Raw genomic sequence first — 22,804 nt, 5'->3', positions numbered from 1 at the left:
TTGTACTGGTTTATACTGGGCTGTACTGGCTTACATGGGATTATACTAGTAATGATTGGGTTGTACTGGTTTGTACTGGGATATGGACTCGGTTATACTGGGAAAGACTGGCTTATGCAGAATTATACTGGGAATGACTGGGCTGTACTGGTTTATACTGGGCTGTACTGAATTATAAAGAATTACACTGGGAATGACTGGGTTGTACTGGGTTATACTGGGATATGGACTCAGTTATACTGGGAGAGACTGGGTTACATGGGATCATACTGGGAATGACTGGGCTATACTGGGAGAGACTGGGTTATACTGGGAGCAAACTGGGTTACACTGGGAACGACTGAGTTATACTGGTTTATACTGGGATATGGGCTCTATACTGGGGGAGACTGGGTTATACAGGATCATACTGGGAATGACTGGGCTGTACTGGGTGGGACTGGCTTATACTGGTTTATACTGGGGAGGACTGGGTCATACTGGTTTATACTGGGAAGGACTGGTCTACCCTAGGCTATACTGGTTTATCCTGTATTATACTGGTTTATACTGGGTTATACTGGGAATGACTGGCCTATCCTGGCCTGTACTGGTTTATACCAGGAATAACTGGGTTATATTGGTCTATTCTGACCTATACTGGTTTATACTGGGAGTGACTGGTCTATCCTGGCCTATACTGGTTTATATTGGGCCATACTGGTCTGTACTGGTTTATACTGGGAGTGACTTGTCTATCCTGGCCTATACTAGGCCATACTGGTTTATGTTGGGCTATACTGGTCTATACTGGTTTATACTGGGAATGATTGATCTATCCTGGCCTATACTGGTTTATACTGAGCTATACTGGTTTATACTGGGAGGCGCTGGAGCAGAGGAGCCTCACCTCGCCCGTCCCCCCCTTTCACCCCATTTTTTAACACCCCAAAATTCCCCAAATTCCCCAAATTCCCGGGGCCCTTTGACTTCAGCTTCCCCTGCTTTAATCCCATTTTTATCCCATTTTTATCCCTTTTTATCTTGTTTTTATCCCACTTTATTCCCATTTTTATCCCATTTTTATTCCACTTTTATTCTATTTTTATTCTGATTTTTATCTAATTTTTATCCCAACTCTTGTATTGTTTGTATGTCTCTTTAATTCCATTTCAATCCCGCTTTTTATCCCATCCTAATCCCATTTTTATCCTATTTTATTCCATCTTTATCCTGACTTTTATATCATTTTTAATCCCACTTATTTTATCCCACTTTAATCCCATTTTAATCACATTTTAATCCCACTTTAATTCCACTTTTATCCCAATTTTTATTCCACTTTTATCTGACTTTAATCCCATTTTAATCCCACTTTTATCCCATTTTTATTCCATTTTAGGCCCAAATTTTAGTTTCATTTTAATTCTACTTTATTTGACTTTTATCCCACTTTTACCTCATTTTAATCCCATTTTCATCCCATTTTTATCCCACTTTTATCTTAATCTTGTTTTTATCCCACTTTTATCCCGTTTTTCTTAATTTCTTTCCATTTTTTTCCCATTTTTAGGTGAATTCCCAGAGCGGCTCCACCAAAACCTTCCCTAAATCCCATTTTATCCCCCAAAATCCCATTTTATTCCCATTTTACCACCTAAAACCCCATTTTTTCCCCATTTCACCCCCAAAACCTTTCCCAAATTCCATTTCTTTCCCATTTCCAGGTGAACTCATGGAGCAGCTCAACCTGAACCCTCCCTAAATCCCATTTTATTCACATTTTACCCCCCAAAAATCCCATTTTATTCACATTTTACCCCCTAAAATCCCATTTTATTCACATTTTACCCCCCAAAAATCCCAATTTTCCCATTTGCAGGTGAACTCATGGAGCGACTCCATCGATACCCTCTAAATCTCATCTTAATCTCATTTTACCCCCCAAAATCCCATTTTATTGCCATTTTACCCCATAAAATCCCATTTTTTTTCCATTTTAACTGTGAAAAGTCCCATTTTTCCCATTTTTTCCCATTTTCACCCCATTTTGTTGCCCTTCCAGGTGAACTCATGGAGCAACTCCACCCAAACCCTCCCTTAATCCCATTTTACCCCCTAAAATCCCATTTTTTTTTCCATTTTACCCCCCCAAAAATCCCATTTTTTCCCCTTTTTTTCCCATTTTCACCCCATTTTTCCCATTTTCACCCCATTTCCCCCCCATGACAGGTGAACTTGCGGAGCGGCTCCATCTCAACCCTCCCTAAATCCCATTTTTTTCTCATTTTACCTCCAGAAGTCCCTTTTTTTTTTCCATTTTAACCCGAAAAATCCAATTTTTTTTCCATTTTACCCCCCAAAAATCCCATTTTTTCCCATTTTTCCCACCCCAGGTGAACTCGTGGAGCGGCTCCATCGAGGTGGGTGTCACCGCCCTGGACCCGGCGGCGCTGGAGTTCCCCAGCAGCGCCACGGGCACCCCAAAACCCGTTTTTTACCCATTTTTTCCCATTTTTCCCCATTTTAACCCCATTTTTCCCCATTTCCAGGTGAACTCGTGGAGTGGCTCCATTGACACCCCCTCTTAATCCCATTTTATTCCCATTTTACCCCTAAAAATCCCTTTTTTCCCCATTTTTTCCCATTTTCACCCCATTTTTCCCCATCCCAGGTGAACTCGTGGAGTGGCTCCATCTCAACCCTCCCTAAATCCCATTTTTTCCTCATTTTACCTCCAGAAGTCCCATTTTATTCCCATTTTACCCCCTAAAATCCCATTTTTTTTCCATTTTACCCCCCAAAAATCCCATTTTTCCCCATTTTTTCCCATTTTCCCCACCCCAGGTGAACTCGTGGAGCGGCTCCATCGAGGTCGGCGTCACCGCCCTGGACCCGGCGGCGCTGGAGTTCCCCAGCAGCACCACGGGGACCCCAAACCCCTTTTTTTACCCATTTTTTACCCATTTTTTACCCATTTTTCCCCATTTTTTCCCCATTTTTTACCCATTTTTCCCCATTTTTTCCCATTTTCACCCCATTTTTCCCATTTTTCCCACCCCAGGTGAACTCGTGGAGCGGCTCCATCGAGGTCGGCGTCACCGCCCTGGACCCGGCGGCGCTGGAGTTCCCCAGCAGCGCCACGGGCACCCCAAACCCCATTTTTTACCCATTTTTTCCCATTTTTTCCCATTTTTCCCACCCCAGGTGAACTCGTGGAGCGGCTCCATCGAGGTCGGCGTCACCGCCCTGGACCCGGCGGCGCTGGAGTTCCCCAGCAGCGCCACGGGCACCCCAAACCCCATTTTTTACCCATTTTTTCCCATTTTTTCCCATTTTTCCCCATTTCCAGGTGAACTCGTGGAGCGGCTCCATCGAGGTCGGCGTCACGGCGCTGGACCCGGCGGCGCTGGAGTTCCCCAGCAGCGCCACGGGGACCCCAAACCCCATTTTTTACCCATTTTTACCCATTTTTTCCCATTTTTCCCCATTTCCAGGTGAACTCGTGGAGCGGCTCCATCAACACCCCCTCTAAATCCCATTTTATTCCCATTTTACCCCCTAAAATCCCATTTTTTTTCCATTTTACCCCTGAAATATCCCATTTTTTCCCCATTTTTTCCCCATTTTTTCCCCATTTTTTCCCCATTTTTTCCCATTTTTTCCCATTTTTCCCATTTTTCCCATTCCCAGGTGAACTCGTGGAGTGGCTCCATCGAGGTCGGCGTCACCGCCCTGGACCCGGCGGCGCTGGAGTTCCCCAGCAGCGCCACGGGCACCCCAAACCCCGTTTTTTACCCATTTTTTCCCATTTTTTCCCATTTTCCCCTCCCAGGTGAACTCGTGGAGCGGCTCCATCGAGGTCGGCGTCACGGTGCTGGACCCGGCGGTGCTGGAGTTCCCCAGCAGCGCCACGGGGACCCCAAACCCCGTTTTTTCCCCATTTTTCCCCATTTTTTTCCATTTTCACCCCATGTTTTAGCCCTTCCAGGTGAACTCATGAAGCGACTCCACCAAAATCCTCCCTAAATCCCACTTTACCCTCCAAAAATCCCATTTTTTTCTCATTTTACCCCCCAAAAATCCCATTTTTCCCATTTTCCCCATCCCAGGTGAACTCGTGGAGCGGCTCCATCAACACCCCCTCTAAATCCCATTTTATTCTCATTTTACCCCCCTAAAATCCCATTTTTTCCCCATTTTTTCCCCATTTTTCCCATTTTCCCCATCCCAGGTGAACTCGTGGAGTGGCTCCATCAACACCCCGTCTAAATCCCATTTTATTCTCATTTTACCCCCCTAAAATCCCTTTTTTTTTCCATTTTACCCCCCAAAAATCCCATTTTTTCCCCATTTTTCCCCATTTTTCCCATTTTCCCCATCCCAGGTGAACTCGTGGAGCGGCTCCATCGAGGTGGGCGTCACGGCGCTGGACCCGGCGGCGCTGGAGTTCCCCAGCAGCGCCACGGGCACCCCAAACCCCATTTTTTCCCATTTTCACCCCATTTTTCCCATTTTCCCCACCCCAGGTGAACTCGTGGAGCGGCTCCATCAACACCCCGTCTAAATCCCATTTTATTCCCATTTTACCCCCTAAAATCCCATTTTTTTTCCATTTTACCCCCCAAAAATCCCATTTTCACCCCCAAAAATCCCATTTTTCCCCATTTTTTCCCATTTTTCCCACCCCAGGTGAACTCGTGGAGTGGCTCCATCAACACCCCCTCTAAATCCCATTTTTTTCCCATTTTACCCCCTAAAATCCCTTTTTTTTTCCATTTTACCCCCTAAAAATACCATTTTTTTCCCATTTTTCCCCATTTTTCCCACCCCAGGTGAACTCGTGGAGCGGCTCCATCGAGGTCGGCGTCACCGCGCTGGACCCGGCGGCGCTGGAGTTCCCCAGCAGCGCCACGGGGACCCCAAACCCCGTTTTTTTCCCATTTTTTCCCATTTTCACCCCATTTTCCCCACCCCAGGTGAACTTGTGGAGCGGTTCCATCAACACCCCCTCTAAATCCCAGTTTATTCCCATTTTACCCCCAAAAATCCCATTTTTTTTCCATTTTACCCCCCAAAAATACCATTTTTTTCCCATTTTTCCCATTTTTCCCCATTCCCAGGTGAACTCGAGGAGCAGCTACATCTCAACCCTCTCTAAATTCCATTTTTTCCTCATTTTACCTCCAGAAGTCCCTTTTTTTTTCCATTTTAACACCAAAAATCCCATTTTTTTCCCATTTTCACCCCCAAAAATCCCATTTTTCCCATTTTTCCCATTCCCAGGTGAACTCGTGGAGTGGCTCCATCGAGGTCGGCGTCACCGCCCTGGACCCGGCGGCGCTGGAGTTCCCCAGCAGCGCCACGGGGACCCCAAACCCCGTTTTTTACCCATTTTTTCCCATTTTCCCCTCCCAGGTGAACTCGTGGAGCGGCTCCATCGAGGTGGGCGTCACCGCCCTGGACCCGGCGGCGCTGGAGTTCCCCAGCAGCGCCACGGGCACCCCAAACCCCGTTTTTTACCCATTTTTTCCCATTTTTCCCATTCCCAGGTGAACTCGTGGAGCGGCTCCATCGAGGTGGGCGTCACGGCGCTGGACCCGGCGGCGCTGGAGTTCCCCAGCAGCGCCACGGGGCTGCGCGGCGGCTCGTGGGTGCTGTCGGGCTGCTCGGTGCTGCGCGACGGGCGCTCCCTGCGCGAGGACTTCGGGCCCGACCTGGACGCGCTGGCCGAGGGCGACCGCGTGGGCGTGGAGGCCACGGCCGCGGGCGAGCTGCGCCTCTGGGTCAACGGGCGCGACTGCGGCGTGGCGGCCGCCGGGCTGCCGCCCCGCGTCTGGGCCGTGGTGGATCTCTACGGGAAGTGCACCCAGGTCACCGTGGTGCCCGCGCCGGACCGGGACCGGGACGGGGACGGGGACGGGGACGGGGACGGGGACGCGGCGGCGCTGGAGGCGGCCGAGGAGCCGGGAGCCGCGGAGGGGAGAGGAGCCGAGGCGGGAGCGGAGAGCGGCGCGGTGGCGCTGGCTGGTAGGTGGTGGGGGGGTTTGGGGGGGATTTGGGGAAGATTTGGGGGGTTTGGGGTGATGGGAAGGGGGATTTAGGGAAAATTTGGGGGGTTTGGGGTGATGGGAAGGGGGATTTAGGGAAAATTTGGGGGGTTTGAGGTGATGGGAAGGGGGATTTGGGGGGGATTTGGGGGGGGATTTGGGGGGGGGTTTGGGTGGTTTGGGGTGGTGGGAAGGGGGATTTGGGGGAAAATTTGGGGGGTTTGGGGTGATGAGAAGGGGGATCTGGGGAAAATTTGGGGGGTTTGGGGTGATGAGAAGGGGGATCTGGGGAAAATTTGGGGGGTTTGGGGTGATGGGAAGGGGGATTTAGTGAAAATTTGGGGGGTTTAGGGTGGTGGGAAGGTGGAAGGTGGAGGTAGGAAGGGAGAGCGGCGCGGCGGCGCTGGCTGGTGGGTGGTGGGGCGGTTTGGGGGGGATTTGAGGGAAAATTTGGGGGGTTTGGGGTGGTGGGAAGGGGGATTTAGGGGGGATTTGGGGAAAATTTGGGGGGTTTAGGGTGGTGGGAAGGTGGAGGCGGGAGGGGAGAGTGGCGCGGCAGTGGTGGCTGGTAGGTGGTGGGGGGGGTTTGGGGGGGATTTTGGAGGAATTTGGGGCATTTTGGGGTGATGGGAAGGGGCTTTTAGGGGGATTTAGGGGTTTTGGGGGGAATTTGGGGAAAACTTGGGGGGTTTGGGGTGGTGGGAAGGGGGTTTTGGAGTGATGGAAGGGGGATTTGGGGGGATTTAGGGGAAATATGGGGGTTTTAAGGACCTTTGGGAGCAATTTTTGCAAAAATTTGGGGGGGTTGGGGAGAATTTGGAGGGTTTGGGGTGGTGGGAAGGGGGATTTGGTGGGATTTGGGGAGGATTTGGGGGATTTGGGGGAATTTAGGGAATTTGGGGTGCTGGGAAGGGGGTTTGGGGAATTTGGGGTGGTGGGAAGGCGGTTTTGGGGGGATCGGGGAAGGATTTGGAGGGATTTTGGGGTTTTGGGGTGGTGGGAGGGGGATTTGGGGGGACTTTGGGGGGATTGATGGAAATTGGAGGCTTTGGGGGGCTTGATGGGAACTGTGGGGGGTGCAAAGGGGGAATTTGGGGGAAATTTGGGGTGTTGCAAAGGGGATTTTGGGGGGATTTGTGGAGATTTAGGGGAAATTTGTGGGGTGGGAAGGGGCGATTTGGTGTCCCCGGTGTGACCCGTGGGTGTCCTCGGTGTCACCCGTGGGTGTCCCAGTGTCACCCGTGGGTGTCCTCGGTGTCACCCGTGGGTGTCCCGGTGTCACCCACGGGTGTCCCTGGTGTGACCCGTGGGTGTCCCGGTGTCACCCACGGGTGTCCCGGTGTCACCCACGGGTGTCCCCGGTGTCACCCGCGGGTGTCCCGGTGTCACCCACGGGTGTCCCGGTGTCACCCGTGGGTGTCCCAGTGTCACCCATGGGTGTCCCCGCTGTCCCCTCCCCCAGCTCCGCCCCCGGCCCCGCCCCAGCCCCGCCCGGACAAATTCCCCGACAGCCTGGAGCCGCCAGGGGGCGGTGAGTGCCGGACACGCCCCTTATGCAAATGAGGGGCGTGGCCAAAGGAGGCGTGGTTATAACAAGCCGTGCCCTTTTATGCAAATGAGGGGTGTGTGTGGGCTGGGGGTGTGGCCAAAGGAGCATTATTATAACAAACCACGCCCCTTTATGCAAATGAGGGTCTGTGTGTGTGCTGGGGGTGTGGCCAAATGAGGCATAATTATAACAAGCCACACCCTTTTATGCAAATGAGGGGTTTCTAGGTGGGCTGGGGTGTGGCCAAACGATGCGTGGTTCTAACAGGCCACGCCCCTTTATGCAAATGAGGGGTTTGGCTGTGGGCTGGGGGTGTGGCCAGCATGGGGTGTAACTGGAGCACCATTTCCCCCCATTTTCCCCCCATTTTTCCCCATTTTTCCCCATTTTTCCCCCACTTTTCCCCCCACTTTTCCCTCTTTCCCCCCATTTTTTCCCCGTTTCCCTCCCCATTTTCCCCGTTTTTTTCCCTAATTTTTCCATTTTGTCTCCATTTTCCCCATACTTTCCCTCATTTTTTCCGCATTTCCCCCCATTTTTTCCCTAATTTTTCCATTTTTTCCCCATTTTTCCCATACTTTCCCCCCTTCTTCCCCCGTCTTTTTTCCTAATTTTCCATTTTCCCCCCCATTTTTCCCATACTTTCCCCTATTTTTTCCCTGTTTTTTTCCCTAATTTTTCCCTTTTTTCCTTGTTTTTTAAACCATTTTTTCCCCATTTTCCCCCATTTTTTTCCTAATTTTTCCATTTTTTCCCCCATTTTCCCCATACTTTCCCCCCTTTTTTCTGTTGTTTTTTTTCCTAATTTTTCCATTTTTTCCCCCATTTTTCCCATACTTTCCCTCATTTTTCCAATACTTTCCCCCATTTTTTCCCCATGTCACCCCATTTCCCCCCAAATTTCCCCCATTTTCCCCATTTCCCCACATTTCCCCCCAAATTTCCCCCATTTTTTCCCCATTTCCCCCAAATTTCCCCCATTTTTCCCCATTTCCCCCCAAATTTCCCCCATTTCCCCCCAAATTTCCCCATTTTTCCCCATTTCCCCCAAATTTCCCCCCATTTCCCCCCATTTTTTCCCCATTTTTCCCCCATTTCCCCCCATTTCCCCCCATTTTCCCCCATTTTTTCCCCATTTCCCCCCAAATTTCCCCCCATTTCCCCCATTTCCCCCAAATTTCCCCATTTCCCCCCAAATTTCCCCCCAAATTTCGCCCCAAATTTCCCCCATTTCCCCCCAAATTTCCCCATTTCCCCCCAAATTTCCCCATTTTTCCCCCATTTCCCCCCAAATTTCCCCCCATTTCCCCCCATTTCCCCCATTCCCCCCATTTTCCCCATTTTTCCCCCATTTCCCCCCAAATTTCCCCCATTTCCCCCCATTTCCCCCATTCCCCCCATTTCCCCCCAAATTTCCCCCATTTCCCCCCATTTTCCCCCAAATTTCCCCCATTTCCCCCCATTTCCCCCATTCCCCCATTTCCCCCCAAATTTCCCCCATTTCCCCCCATTTTCCCCCAAATTTCCCCCATTTTCCCCCAAATTTCCCCATTTCCCCCCAAATTTCCCCCATTTCCCCCCAAATTACCCCATTTCCCCCCAAATTTCCCCCATTTCCCCCCAAATTTCCCTCATTTCCCCCAAATTTCCCCATTTTTCCCCCATTTCCCCCCAAATTTCCCCCATTTTTCCCCCATTTCCCCCCAAATTTCCCCCATTTCCCCCCAAATTTCCCCCATTTTTTCCCCATTTTACCCTATTTCTCCCCATTTCCCCCCAAATTACCCCATTTCCCCCCAAATTTCCCCATTTCCCCCCAAATTTCCCCCATTTCCCCCCATTTCCCCCCAAATTTCCCCCATTTCCCCCCATTTCCCCCCAAATTTCCCCATTTTCCCCCCATTTCCCCCCAAATTTCTCCATTTCCCCCCAAATTCCCCCATGTCCCCCATTTTCCCCACTCTCCTCTCCCCAGGGCGCTGCCCCACCAACGAGGCGCTGCTGTTCCACGAGAAGTGCGGGGCCCTGATCAAACTCAGCAACGGGCACAAAACGGCCGAGCGGCGGCGCCCGCTCGACGAGTTCAACAACGGCGTCGTGCTCACCAACCGGCCCCTGAGGGACGGCGAGATGTTCGAGGTGTGACACCAAATTTGGGGATTTTGGGGATTTTGGGAATTTTTGGGATTTTTATTTGGGTTTTTGGGTGGTTTTTGGGGGTATTTTGGCCGCTCGACGAGTTCAACAACGGCGTCGTGCTCACCAACCGGCCCCTGCGCGACGGCGAGATGTTCGAGGTGGGACACCAAATTCGGGGTTTTTGGGGATTTTTTTGGGAATTTTTTGGGATTTATTTGGGTTTTTGGGTGGTTTTTGGGGGTATTTTGGCCGCTCGACGAGTTCAACAACGGCGTCGTGCTCACCAACCGGCCCCTGCGCGACGGCGAGATGTTTGAGGTGTGACACCAAATTCAGGGTTTATTTGGGATTTTTTTGGGATTGTTTGGGGATTTTTTGGGATTTTTATTTGGGTTTTTGGGTGGTTTGTGGGGGTATTTTGCCCGCTGGACGAGTTCAACAACGGCGTCGTGCTCACCAACCGGCCCCTGCGGGACGAGGAGATGTTCGAGGTCTGACACCAAATTCGGGGATTTTGGGGAATTTTTTGGGATTTTTGGGGGATTTTTTGGGATTTTTGGGGATTTTTTGGGATTTTTATTTGGGTTTTTGGGTGGGTTTTGGGGGTATTTTGCCCGCTCGACGAGTTCAACAACGGCGTCGTGCTCACCAACCGGCCCCTGCACGACGAGGAGATGTTCGAGGTGTGACACCAAATTCGGGGTTTTTGGGGATTTTTGGGGAATTTTTTGGGGATTTTTTGGGATTTGTTTGGGATTTTTTTGGGATTTTTTTTTTGATTTTTTGGAGATTTTTTGGGATTTTTTTGGGGATTTTTTTTGGATTTTTTGGGGATTTATTTGGGATTTATTCGAGATTGATTTGAGATTTTTAGGGGATCATTTGGGATTTTTTGGGGATTTTTTTGTGATTTCTTTGAGATTTTTAGAGGCTCATTTGGGATTTTTTTGAGATTTTTTGGGATTTTTTTGAGATTTTTTTGGGGGTTTTTTTGAGATTATTTGGGATTTTTTTGGGGAATTTTTTTGGGGATCATTTCGGATTTTTATTTACATTTTTTGGGATTTTTGGGGAATTTTTTGGGATTTATTTGGGTTTTTGGGTGGTTTTTGGGGCTATTTTGCCCGCTGGACGAGTTCAACAACGGCGTCGTGCTCACCAACCGGCCCCTGAGGGACGGGGAGATGTTCGAGGTGACACAGGGGATTTGGGGATTTTTTTGGGGAATTTTTTGGGATTTTTTGGGGATTTTTTGGAGATTTTTTTGAGATTTTTTTTGCCTTTTTTTGGATATTTTGGGGGATTTTTTTGGGATTTTCTGAGATTTATTTGGGATTTTTAGGGGATAATTTGGGATTTGTTTGACATTTATTCGAGATTTATTTGAGGTTTTTAGAGGATCATTTGGGATTTTTTGAGATGTTTTGGGGATATTTTTGGATTTTTTGGGGGATTTTTTTGAGATTTTTTTGGGGCTTTTTTGATATTTTTTGGGGAGCATTTGGGATTTTTGGCAAATTTTTTTTTTATTTCTTTGGGATGTTTTTGGGTAATTTTTTGGGGATCGTTTTGGATTTTTTTTACATTTTTGGGGGTATTTCCTGGGAATTTTTTTAGATTTTTTTTTTTTTTTTTTGAGATTTACTGAGGATTTTTTTGAGGACATTTTTGGATTTTTCTTGGGATTTTTGGGGGATTTTTTGGGGGATTTTTTTTTATTTTTTGGGATTTTTGTTTAGATATTTTTTGGGGGGATTTTTGGGGTTATTTTGGGGGTTTTTTGTGGGTTTTTTTTTTTGTGTTTTGGGGTGCCCTGACCCGCTGCCCCCCCAGATCCGCATCGACAAACTGGTGGACAAATGGTCGGGGTCCATCGAGATCGGGGTCACCGCCCACAACCCCAACAGCCTCGAGTACCCGGCCACCATGACCAACCTGCGCTCAGGTGAGACCCAAATCCGGGCAAAATCACCCCAAAAATCCGGCAAAGCATCCCCGAAATTCTGGGGAAATAGCCAAAAAAATCATGGGGAAAATCACCCAAAAATCCCGGAAAAAATCACCCAAAAATCCTGGAAAGCATCCCTGAAATTCTGGGAAAACATCCCCGAAATTCTGGGGAAATAGCCAAAAAAATCCTGGGAAAAATCACCCAAAAATCCCGGAAAAATCACCCAAAAAATCCCAGAAAAAATCACCCAAAAATCCAGGAAAAATCACCCAAAAATCCCGGAAAAATCACCCAAAAATCCGGCAGAGCATCCCCGAAATTCTGGGGAAATAGCCAAAAAAATCCTGGGAAAAATCACCCAAAAATCCCGGAAAAATCACCCAAAAATCTGGGGAAAATCACCCAGAAATCCTGTGGAAAAATCACCCAAAAATCTGGGAAAGCATCCCCGAAATTCTGGGGAAAAATCCCCCCAAAAATCCTGGGAAAAATCACCCCAAAATCCCGGGAAAAATCACCCAAAATTCCTGGAAAAACATCCCATAAATCTGGGGGGAAATCCCCCCAAAATTCTGGGAAAATTCACCCAGAAATCCTGGGAAAAATCACCCAAAAATCTCAGGAAAAATCACCCAAAAATCCCGGAAAAAAATCACCCAAAAACCGGGAAATAGCCAAAAAATCCTGGGGAAATAACCCAAAAATTCCAGGAAATATCTCGAAAAATTTCCAGAAATCCCCCAAAAATGGCCCAAAATCTCTGGACAGTCCCACAGAATTTCTGGAAAATGCCTCAAAATCTTTGGAAAATCCCCCAAAATTTCCCGGAAATGCCCCAAAATCTCTGGGAATGCCCCAAAATTCCCTGGAAATCCCAAATTTGGCCGCAGGGACGATCATGATGAGCGGCTGCGGGATCCTGACCAACGGCAAAGGGACGCGCCGGGAGTACTGCGAGTTCAGCCTGGATGAGCTGCAGGTGACCCAAAAACCCCCAAAATCCACCCAAAATCCACCCACGGGACCCCCAAAATCTGCTCCGGGCACCCCAAAATTGGGGGGGGGCCCAGACACCCCAAAATCCCAAAAATCCCCCAAAACCGTCCCTCGTGTTGCAGAAATTTGAATTATTTCACACCGTGAATTTCTCATTTTGAACCCCAAAATCCACCCAAAATTCACCCATGGGACCCCCCAAATTTGCTCCAGAGGTTTTGGGGTGAATTTGGGCAGTTTCAGGGTGAATTTGGGGTTTCTGGGGTGATTTTGGGCAGTTTTGGGGGGTTTATTTGGGGTCAGTTCTGGGTTCCCAGTTTGGGATGAATTTGGGGGTTTTTTGGGGTGAATTTAGGCAGGTTTGGTGTGAATTTGGGGGGTTTGGGGTGAATTTGGGCGGTTTTGGGGTAGATTTCAGCAATTTTGGGGTGAATTTGGGCAGTTTTGGGGTGGATCTTGGCAATTTTGGGGTGATTTTGGGCGGTTTTGGGGTAGATTTCAGCAATTTTGGGGTGATTTTGGGCGGTTTTGGGGTGGATTTGGGGGTTTTTGGGGTGAATTTGGGATTTTTGGGGTGATTTTGGGCGGTTTTGGGGTGGATCTCGGCAATTTTGGGGTGAATTTGGGGGTTTTGGGGTCCCGCAGGAGGGTGATCACATCGGGCTGACCCGCAAGGCCAACAACGCTCTGCACTTCTACATCAACGGCGTGGACCAAGGTGGGGCCCCAAAATCCCCCAAAATCCCCCAGAGTCACCCCAAAATCCCCCCAAAATCCCCCAAAACCAATCTTGAACCGGGATCCTAAAACTGACCCCAAAACCCCCCAAATTCACCCCAAATCCACCCCAAAATCCCCCCAAAATCCCCCCAAAATCCACCCCGAACCGGGATCCCAGAACTGACCCCAAAATCCCCCAGAGTCACCCCAAAATCACCCCAAAATCCCCCAAAACCAATCCCGCACCGGGATCCCAGACCTGACCCCAAAATCCCCCAAATCCATCCTAAACTGGGAACTCAGAACTGACCCCAAATCCCCTCAAAGTCACCCCAAAATCCGCCAGAGTCACCCCAAATTCCCATAAAACCTATCCTGAACCGGGATCCCAGAACTGACCCCAAAACCCCCCAAATTCACCCCAAAAACCCCCAAATTCACCCCAAAATCCCCCCAAAACCCACCCCGAATTGAGATCCCAGGACTGACCCCAAAAACCCCAAATTTCCCCAAGCCCGACCCCAGTCTGGGCCCTTTCGGGTCCCCACTGTCCCCACCGTGTCCCCGGTGCCACCATCACCATGTCCCCACTGTCCCCACCGTGTCCCCACCATGTCCCCGGTGCCACCACCACCGTGTCCCCATGGCTGTCCCCGCTGTGTCCCCGGTGCCACCACCACCGTGTCCCCACCGTGTCCCTGGTGCCACCATTGCCGTGTCCCCACTGTCCCCACCGTGTCCCCAGTGCCACCACCACCGTGTCCCCACCTTGTCCCCGGTGCCACCACTGCGGTGTCCCCACCGTGTCCCTGGTGCCACCATCACCATGTCCCCACTGTCCCCACCATGTCCCCGGTGCCACCACCACTGTGTCCCCATGGCTGTCTCCACCCTGTCCCCGGTGCCACCACTGCGGTGTCCCCACCATGTCCCCGGTGCCACCATCACCGTGTCCCCATGGCTATCCCCACCCTGTCCCCAGTGCCACCACTCTGGTGTCTCCATGATTGTCCCCACCCTGTCCCCAGTGCCACCACTGCCATGTCCCCGCTGTCCCCATGTCCCTGGTGCCACCACCGTGTCCCTGCTGTCCCCATGGTGTCCCTGGTGCCACCATGGTGTCCCTGCTGTCCCTGGTGTCCCTGGTGCCACCACCGTGTCCCTGCTGTCCCTGTGGTGTCCCTGGCGTCCCTGGTGCCACCACCGTGTCCCTGCTGTCACCATGGTGTCCCCGTGTCCCTGGTGCCACCCCCATGTCCCCATGTCCCCAGTGCCACTGCCATGTCCCCGTGCCCCTGGTGCCACCATGGTGTCCCTGCTGTCCCCGTGGTGTCCCTGGTGCCACCACCGTGTCCCTGTGTCCCCATGTCCTTGATGCCACCACCATGTCCCCGTGTCCCTGCTGCCACCACCGTGTCCCTGCTGTCCCCGTGGTGTCCCTGGTGTCCCTGGTGCCACCACCGTGTCCCTGCTGTCCCTGGTGTCCCTGGTGCCACCACCATGTCCCCATGTCCTTGATGCCACCACCATGTTCCTGTGTCCCTGCTGCCACCACCGTGTCCCTGCTGTCCCCATGGTGTCCCTGGTGTCCCTGGTGCCACCATGGTGTCCCTGCTGTCCTGGTGTCCCTGGTGCCACCACCATGTCCCCATGTCCCCAGTGCCACCGCCATGTCCCCGTGTCCCTGGTGCCACCACCGTGTCCCTGCCGTCCCCATGTCCCCGAGGTGTCCCCACTGTCCCTCCCGCAGGCGTGGCCACCTCGCTGACGCCGCAGGTGGTGTACGGCGTGGTGGACCTGTACGGGATGGCCGTCAAGGTGACCATCGTGCACAACCACAACCACAGCGACCGCCTGCGCCGCAACAACGCCATCCTGCGCGCCCTGTCCCCCGAGGGCACGGCGGGGACGCCGCGCCACCGCGCCGGCGCCGCCGCGGCCACCGGCGCGGCCACCGCGGCGCCGCCGCGGCTCCTCTTCCACCCCAACTGCGGCCAGAAGGCGGCCGTGGTCAACGAGGGCCGGACGGCGCTGCGGCCGCAGTGAGTGACCGCGGGGACATGGGGACATTATGGGGATTGGGGACACTGGGGACATTGGGGAGACTGGGGAGAGCAGGGGGACACTGGGGACACTGGGGACATTGGGGTGAGCAGGGGGACATCGGGGACATTGGGGACATTGGGGACACTGGAGTCTACCAGGGCCGGACGGCGCTGCGGCCACAGTGAGTGACCGCGGGGACATGGGGACATTGGGGGGACTGGGGACATTGGGGATGTTGGGGACACTGGGGACATTGGAGACACTGGGGTGAGCAGGGGGACATTGGGGACACTGGGGACATTGGGGAGACTGGGGAGAGCAGGGGGACATTGGGGACACTGGGGACATTGGGGTGAGCAGGGGGACATTGGGGACACTGGGGGGACTGGGGAGAGCAGGGGGACATTGGGGACATGGGGACATTGGGGGGATTGGGGACAGTGGGGACACTGGGGTGAACAGAGGGACACTGGGTTTGGGGACATTGGGGGGATTGGGAAGAGCAGGGGGACATTGGGGACGTTGAGGATGTTGGGGACATTGGGGACATTGGGGACATTGAGGACATTGGGGTCTACCAGGGCTGGACGGTGTTGCAGCCACAGTGAGTGACCACGGGGACATTGGGGACATTGGGGACATTGGGGAAAGCAGGGGGACACTGGGGACATTGGGGACATTGGGGTCTACCAGGGCTGGATGGCGCTGCAGCCACAGTGAGTGATCACGGGGACGTGGGGACATTGGGGACATTGGGGACATTGGGGACACTGGGGTGAACAGGGGGACAATGGGGACATTGAGGTCAACATGGGCCAGACGGCGCTGTGGGCGCAGTGAGTGACCACGGGGATGGTGGGGACACTGGGGACATTGTAGGTGTTGGGGACATTGTGGTCAGTGAGGGACACACGATGTCCCTGATGTCCTCAATGTCCCCAATGTCCCAACGTCCCTGACATCCCCAATGTCCCCGATGTCCCTGATGTCCACCATGTCCCCAGTGCCACCGATGACTTCAACCACGGCGTGGTGCTGAGCGCGCGGCCCCTTGGGGACAACGAGTGTCCGTGTGTCCCCATGGTGTCCCCGTGTCCCCATGGTGACACCAATGTCCCCACTGTCCCCACGGTGACACCGCTGTCCCCACGTCCCTGCTGTCCCCATGTCCCCAATGTTCCTGCTGTCCCCATGGTGACACCACTGTCCCCACGTCCCTGCTGTCCCCATGTCCCCAGTGTCCCCACGGTGACACCGCTGTCCCCGTGTCCCCAGTGCCACCGATGACTTCAACCACGGCGTGGTGCTGAGCGCGCGGCCCCTCGGCGACAACGAGCTCTTCCAGGTGCGGCTGGACAAGATGGTGGACAAGTGGGCGGGGTCCATCGAGATCGGCGTCACCACCCACAACCCGGCCTACCTGCAGCTGCCCTCCACCATGACCAACCTGCGCTCAGGTGTGTCACCCGTGTCACCCGTGTCACCTGTGCCACCTCAGTGTCACCATCCCAACCCCACCATGACCAACCTGCGCTCAGGTGTGTCACCCGTGTCACCTGTGCCACCTCAGTGTCACCATCCCAACCCCACCATGACCAACCTGCGCTCAGGTGTGTCACCCGTGTCACCTGTGCCACCTCAGTGTCACCATCCCAACCCCACCATGACCAACCTGCGCTCAGGTGTGTCACCCGTGTCACCTGTGCCACCTCAGTGCCACCATCCCAACCCCACCATGACCAATCTGCGCTCAGGTGTGTCACCCGTGTCACCTGTGCCACCTCAGTGTCACCATCCCAACCCCACCATGACCAACCTGCGCTCAGGTGTGTCACCCGTGTCACCTGTGCCACCTCAGTGTCACCTCAGTGTCACCATCCCAACCCCACCGTGACCAACCTGCGCTCAGGTGTGTCACCTGTGTCCCCAAGGTGACATCCCTGTTTCCCAGAGGTGACATTTCAGTGACCAGTCCCAATCCATGACTGATGTCCTCAATGTCCCCAATGTCCCCAGTGTCCCCAGTGTCCCTGTCCCCAGTCCTCCTGATGTCCCCACTGTCCCCTGATGTCCCTGAAGTCCCCAATGTCCCCAATCCCCCTGATGTCCCCCTGATGTCCCCAATGTCCCCAGTCCCCCTGATGTCCCCCTGATGTCCCCAATGTCCCCAGGCACGTGGATGATGACCGGCAATGGGGTCATGCACAACGGCACCACCGTGCTGGACGAGTACGGCCACAACCTAGACCGCCTCAAGGTGAGGCCACCGTGACCACCACGGCCACCGCGGCCACCGTGGCCACCACGGCCACCACGGCCACCACGGCCACCATGGCCACCATGGCCAGCACGGCCACCATGGCCACCACGGCCACCACAGCTACCACGGCCACCATGGCCACCACGGCCACCATGGTCACCATGGCCACCACGGCCACCACGGCCACCACGGCCACCACGGCCACCACGGCCACCGCGGCCACCGCGGCCACCGCGGCCACCGCGGCCACCACGGCCACCACGGCCACCACGGCCACCATGGCCACCGTGGCCACCACAGCCACCGCGGCCACCGCAGCCAGCTGGTGGTGACGCTGTCCCCGCAGGCGGGGGACACGGTGGGCGTGGTGCGCAGGGACGACGGGACCCTGCACTTCTTCGTCAACGGGGTCCCCCAGGGCCCCGCCGCCTGGAACGTCCCCCCCAACGTCTACGCCGTGGTGGACCTGTACGGGCAGGCGGCACAGGCCACCATCGTGGACGAGGGAGGTGGGTGCCACCTCTGGGGACCTTGGGGACATTGGGGGTGTTGGGGACACTGGGGACATTTGGGGTAATGGGGACATTGGAGACTGGGGGCATTGAGAGCATTGGAGACGTTGGGGGACATTGGGGACGCTGGGGACATTGGGGGTGTTGGGGACATTGGGGGACATTTGGGGCATTGGGAGACATTTGGGTTATTTGGGGCAATTGGAGACACTGGGGTGAGGACCTGTACGAGGTGGGTGGCACCTCTGGGGATGTTGGGGACATTGGGGACACTGGGGACACTGGAGTTGTTGGGGTACTGGTGGCATTGGGGACATTGGGACGTTGGGGACATTGGGGTCAGGACCTGTACGGGCAGGCGGCACAGGCCACCATCGTGGACGAGGGAGGTGGGTGCCACCTCTGGGGACGTTGGGGACATTGGGGGTGTTGGGGACATTGGGGACATTTGGGGTTATTTGGGTCACTGGTGGATGTTGGGGGGACATTGGGGACATTGGAGCCACTGGAGACTTTGGGGACATTGGGGACATTGTGGGGATTTGGTGTTTTGGGCCGCAAAAGATCTTGGAGGACACTGGGGACACTGGGGACATTGGGGACACCAGGGACATTGGCGACATTTGGGGACATGGAGAATTATTGGGAACATTGGGGACACTGGGGACATCGGGGGACATTGGGGACACTGGGGGACACTGGGGACATTGGGGACATGGGGACGTTGGGGACATTGGGAACATTGGGGACATCGGGGACACTGGGGGACACGGGACATTGGGGACATGGGGACATTGGGGACATGTAGAACATTGGGGACACTGGGGGACACTGGGGGACACTGGGGACATTGGGGACATGGGGACATTGGGGACACCAGGCACATGGGGACATTGGGGACGTTGGGGACATTGGGGACATGGAGAACACTGGGGACACTGGGGACACTGTGGGACCCCGGGGGACACTGGGGACATTGGGGACACTGGGGACACTGTGGGACCCCGGGGGACACTGGGGACATTGGGGACACTGGGGACACTGTGGGACCCCGGGGGACACGGGGGCCGTCGCCGAGCCCCGCCGCGTGTCCCCAGAGGTGGCAGCGCTGGGCGGGGACGGCTCGGAGGGTGACAGCGGCGGTGGCAGCCCCGAGGGCGCGTCCCCGGGCGCGTCCCCGAGCGACCTGCGCTTCCACCGGCTGCACGGCGCCAACGCCGTCATCACCAACGGCGGCCGCACCGCGCTGCGCCAGAACTGCCGCTCCGAGTTCAACGACGCCATCGTCATCTCCAACCGGTGAGGGTTCCCGAAAATATCCCAAATCCCAAAAAAATCCCCCAAAAAATCCACCCAGGAGCACCGAAATTATGAAATCCCAAAAAAATCCCCCAATCCCAACCCCAAACCAAACCCCGGCGCTGCGCCAGAACTGCCGCTCCGAGTTCAACGACGCCATCGTCATCTCCAACCGGTGAGGCTTCCCGAAATATCCCAAATCCCAAAAAAATCACCCAAAAAATCCACCCAGGAGCACCGAAATTGTGAAATCCCAAAAAAAATCCCATTAAAATCCCCCAAACCATGGTAGAGCGGCCGCTCCGAGTTCAACAACGCCATTGTCATCTCCAACCAGTGAGGGTTCCCGAAATATCCCAAATCCCAAAAAAATCCACCCAGGAGCACCGAAATTGTGAAATCCCAAAAAAAATCCCGTTAAAATCCCCAAAACCCAATCCCAAATCCCGGCAGAACTGCCGCTCCGAGTTCAACGACGCCATCGTCATCTCCAACCGGTGAGGGTTCCCAGAAATATCCCAAATCCCAAAAAAATCACCCAAAAAATCCACCCCGGAGCACCGAAATTGTGAAATCCCAAAAAAAAAACCCGTTGAAATCCCCAAAACCGCCGTTAAAATCTCCAATCCCATCTCAAACCCAACCGTTCCCTGGTTTTTTGGTGTCCCATTTTTGGGATAATTTCCCCATTTTTGGGGTCATTTCCCCATTTTGTGGTGATTTTTGGGGTAATTTCCCTGGTTTTGGGGGGGATTTTTGGGGTCATTTCCCCATTTTTGGGGGGATTTTTGGGGTTATTTCCCTGTTTTTGGGAGTATTTTTGGGGTCATTTCCCCGTTTTTTGGGGTCATTTCCCCATTTTTGGGGAGTTTTGGGGTGCAGGGCCCTGCGGGACGGGGAGCTGTGGGTTTGGGAGGATTTTTGGGGTCATTTCCCCGTTTTTTGGGGTCATTTCCCCGTTTTTTGGGGATTTTTGGGGTGCAGGGTCCTGCGGGACGGGGAGCTGTGGGTTTGGGGGGATCTTTGGGATAATTTCCCCATTTCTGGGGTCATTTCCCCATTTTTGGTGGGATTTTTGGGGTCATTTCCCCGTTTTTGGGGTAATTTTTGGGGTGCAGGGCCCTGCGGGACGGGGAGCTGTGGGTTTGGGGAGATTTTTGGGGTCATTTCCCCATTTTTGGGGATTTTTGGGGTGCAGGGCCCTGCGGGACGGGGAGCTGTTCGAGATCGTCATCCAGAAGATGGTGGATCGATGGTCGGGGTCCATCGAGGCCGGTGAGGGGACACGGGGGGGACATTTGGGGACATCGGGGGGACCTTGAGGGGGTTTGGGACATTGGGGATGTTTGGGGACATTGGGGACATTGAGGTGACATTGGGGGGACATTGAGGACACGGGGGGACTTTGGGATCATTGGGGGCACAATAGAGGAGATCGGGGACATTTGGGGACACTGGGGATATTTGGGGACATCCGGGGACATTGGGGACATTGCAGGGGTTGGGGACATTTGGGGACATTGGGGATGTTGAGGACATTGGGGCTTTGGGACATTGAGGACTTTGGGGACCTCGGGGACACCGGGGGACACACGGGGTGACCGCGGTGTCCCCGTGTCCCCCCAGGTGTCACCGCCATCCGCCCCGAGGACCTGGAGTTCCCCAACACCATGACGGACATCGACTACGACACCTGGATGCTCAGGTGGGGCCACCAATGTCCCCAAGGGCCACCTGGGGGTCTCTGTTTGTCCCTCCTGTCCTGGGTGTCACCAAGAGGTCACCGATGTCCCCAAAGGGTCACCGGTGTCCCCAAGGGTTTCTGCTGGGTCACAGAGTCCCTGTGTGTCCCCAAGGGTCCCCAAGGGTCCCTGATTGTCCCCAAGGCTCCGTGTGTGTCCCCAAGTGTCTCCAATTGTCCCCAAGCACTGCAGCACAGGGGACAGGGAGGTGTCCCCCTCGTGTCCCCCTGGTGTCCCCATGGCCGTGTCCCCACTGAGGTGTCCCCAATGTCCCCATGGCTGTGTCCGGGCTGTGTCCCCACGGTGTCCCCAATGTCCCCATGATGTCCCCACGATGTCCCTGTGTCCCCGCAGTGGCACGGCCATCATGCAGGATGGGAACACCATGAGGAACAACCACGGCTGTGACCTGTCCCTGTGTCCCTGTGTCCCAAATGTCCCCATGGCTCTGTCAGGGCTGTGTCCCCATGTCCCTGCCATGTCCCCACGGTGTCCCCAGTGTCCCCAATGTCCCCACGGTGTCCCCAATGTCCCCACAGTGTCCCCAATGTCCCCAATGTCCCCGCAGCGGCACGGCCATCATGCAGGACGGGAACACCATGCGCAATAACTGCGGCTGTGACCTGTCCCTGCGTCCCCATGACTGTTCCTGTCCCCATGGCTCTGTCAGGGCTGTGTCCCCGTGTCCCTGCCATGTGCCCGTGTCCCCACGGTGTCCCCAATGTCCCCACGGTGTCCCCATGTCCCCACGGTGTCCCCATGTCCCCGTGTCCCCGCAGCGGCACGGCCATCATGCAGGACGGGAACACCATGCGCAATAACTGCGGCTGTGACCTGTCCCTGTGTCCCTGTGTCCCCGTGTCCCCATGGCTGTTCCTGTCCCCATGGCTGTGTCCGGGCTGTGTCCCCGTGTCCCTGCCATGTCCCCACAGTGTCCCCACGATGTCCCCAATGTCCCCGCAGCGGCACGGCCATCATGCAGGACGGGAACACCATGCGCAATAACTGCGGCTGTGACCTGTCCCTGTGTCCCCATGGCTGTTCCTGTCCCCATGGCTGTGTCCGGGCTGTGTCCCCAATGTCCCCACGATGTCCCCACGGTGTCCCCAATGTCCCCATGTCCCCGCAGCGGCACGGCCATCATGCAGGACGGGAACACCATGCGCAATAACTACGGCTGCGACCTGGACGCGCTGGGCACGGGCGCGCGCATCGGCATGATGCGCACGGGGGGAGGCGACCTGCGCTACTTCATCGACGGCGCCGACCAGGGCGTGGCCTGCTCGGGGCTGCCACCGGGTACGGGACAGCGGGGACACGGGGACACCGGGGACACGGGGACACTGGGGGACAGCGGGGACAGCGGGAGGATTGGGGACAGCGGGGACACTGGGGACAGCGGGGACAGCGGGGACACGGGGACAGCGGGGACACGGGGACAGCGGGGACAGCGGGGACACGGGGACAGCGGGGACAGCGGGGACAGCGGGGACACGGGGACAGCGGGGACACTGGGGACAGCGGGGACACGGGGACAGCGGGGACATGGGAGGACAGCGGG

At 54.6% G+C, this 22,804-nt stretch overlaps 1 protein-coding gene across 2 annotated transcripts in view; it reads left to right on the top strand.

Moving 5' to 3' along the window:
• Positions 1 to 22,804, top strand: part of NEURL4 (neuralized E3 ubiquitin protein ligase 4) — a 45,433-nt gene that overhangs the window by 1,713 nt on the left and 20,916 nt on the right. The window contains exons 2-15 of one of the 2 annotated variants that reach the window (XM_085564267.1): positions 5,532 to 6,009; positions 7,492 to 7,560; positions 9,554 to 9,717; positions 11,551 to 11,662; positions 12,559 to 12,647; positions 13,310 to 13,382; positions 15,135 to 15,426; positions 16,706 to 16,887; positions 17,602 to 17,687; positions 18,037 to 18,199; positions 19,300 to 19,501; positions 20,700 to 20,776; positions 21,128 to 21,206; positions 22,373 to 22,542. In XM_085564267.1, coding sequence (XP_085420393.1) covers positions 5,532 to 6,009; positions 7,492 to 7,560; positions 9,554 to 9,717; positions 11,551 to 11,662; positions 12,559 to 12,647; positions 13,310 to 13,382; positions 15,135 to 15,426; positions 16,706 to 16,887; positions 17,602 to 17,687; positions 18,037 to 18,199; positions 19,300 to 19,501; positions 20,700 to 20,776; positions 21,128 to 21,206; positions 22,373 to 22,542 — 2,236 coding nt within the window. Of the gene's footprint in view, positions 1 to 5,531; positions 6,010 to 7,491; positions 7,561 to 9,553; positions 9,718 to 9,910; positions 10,911 to 11,550; positions 11,663 to 12,558; positions 12,648 to 13,309; positions 13,383 to 15,134; positions 15,427 to 16,705; positions 16,888 to 17,601; positions 17,688 to 18,036; positions 18,200 to 19,299; positions 19,502 to 20,699; positions 20,777 to 21,127; positions 21,207 to 22,372; positions 22,543 to 22,804 lie in introns of those variants that run through there. The other variant, XM_085564268.1, reaches the window with a different exon arrangement.

Source organism: Lonchura striata, chromosome 32 (assembly GCF_050655825.1).
Source record: "Lonchura striata isolate lonStrDom1 chromosome 32, ASM5065582v1, whole genome shotgun sequence".
Classification (NCBI taxonomy): domain Eukaryota; kingdom Metazoa; phylum Chordata; class Aves; order Passeriformes; family Estrildidae; genus Lonchura; species Lonchura striata.
The sequence above is the reverse complement of the archived record's forward strand: the minus strand, read 5'-3'. Positions and strand labels throughout refer to the sequence as shown.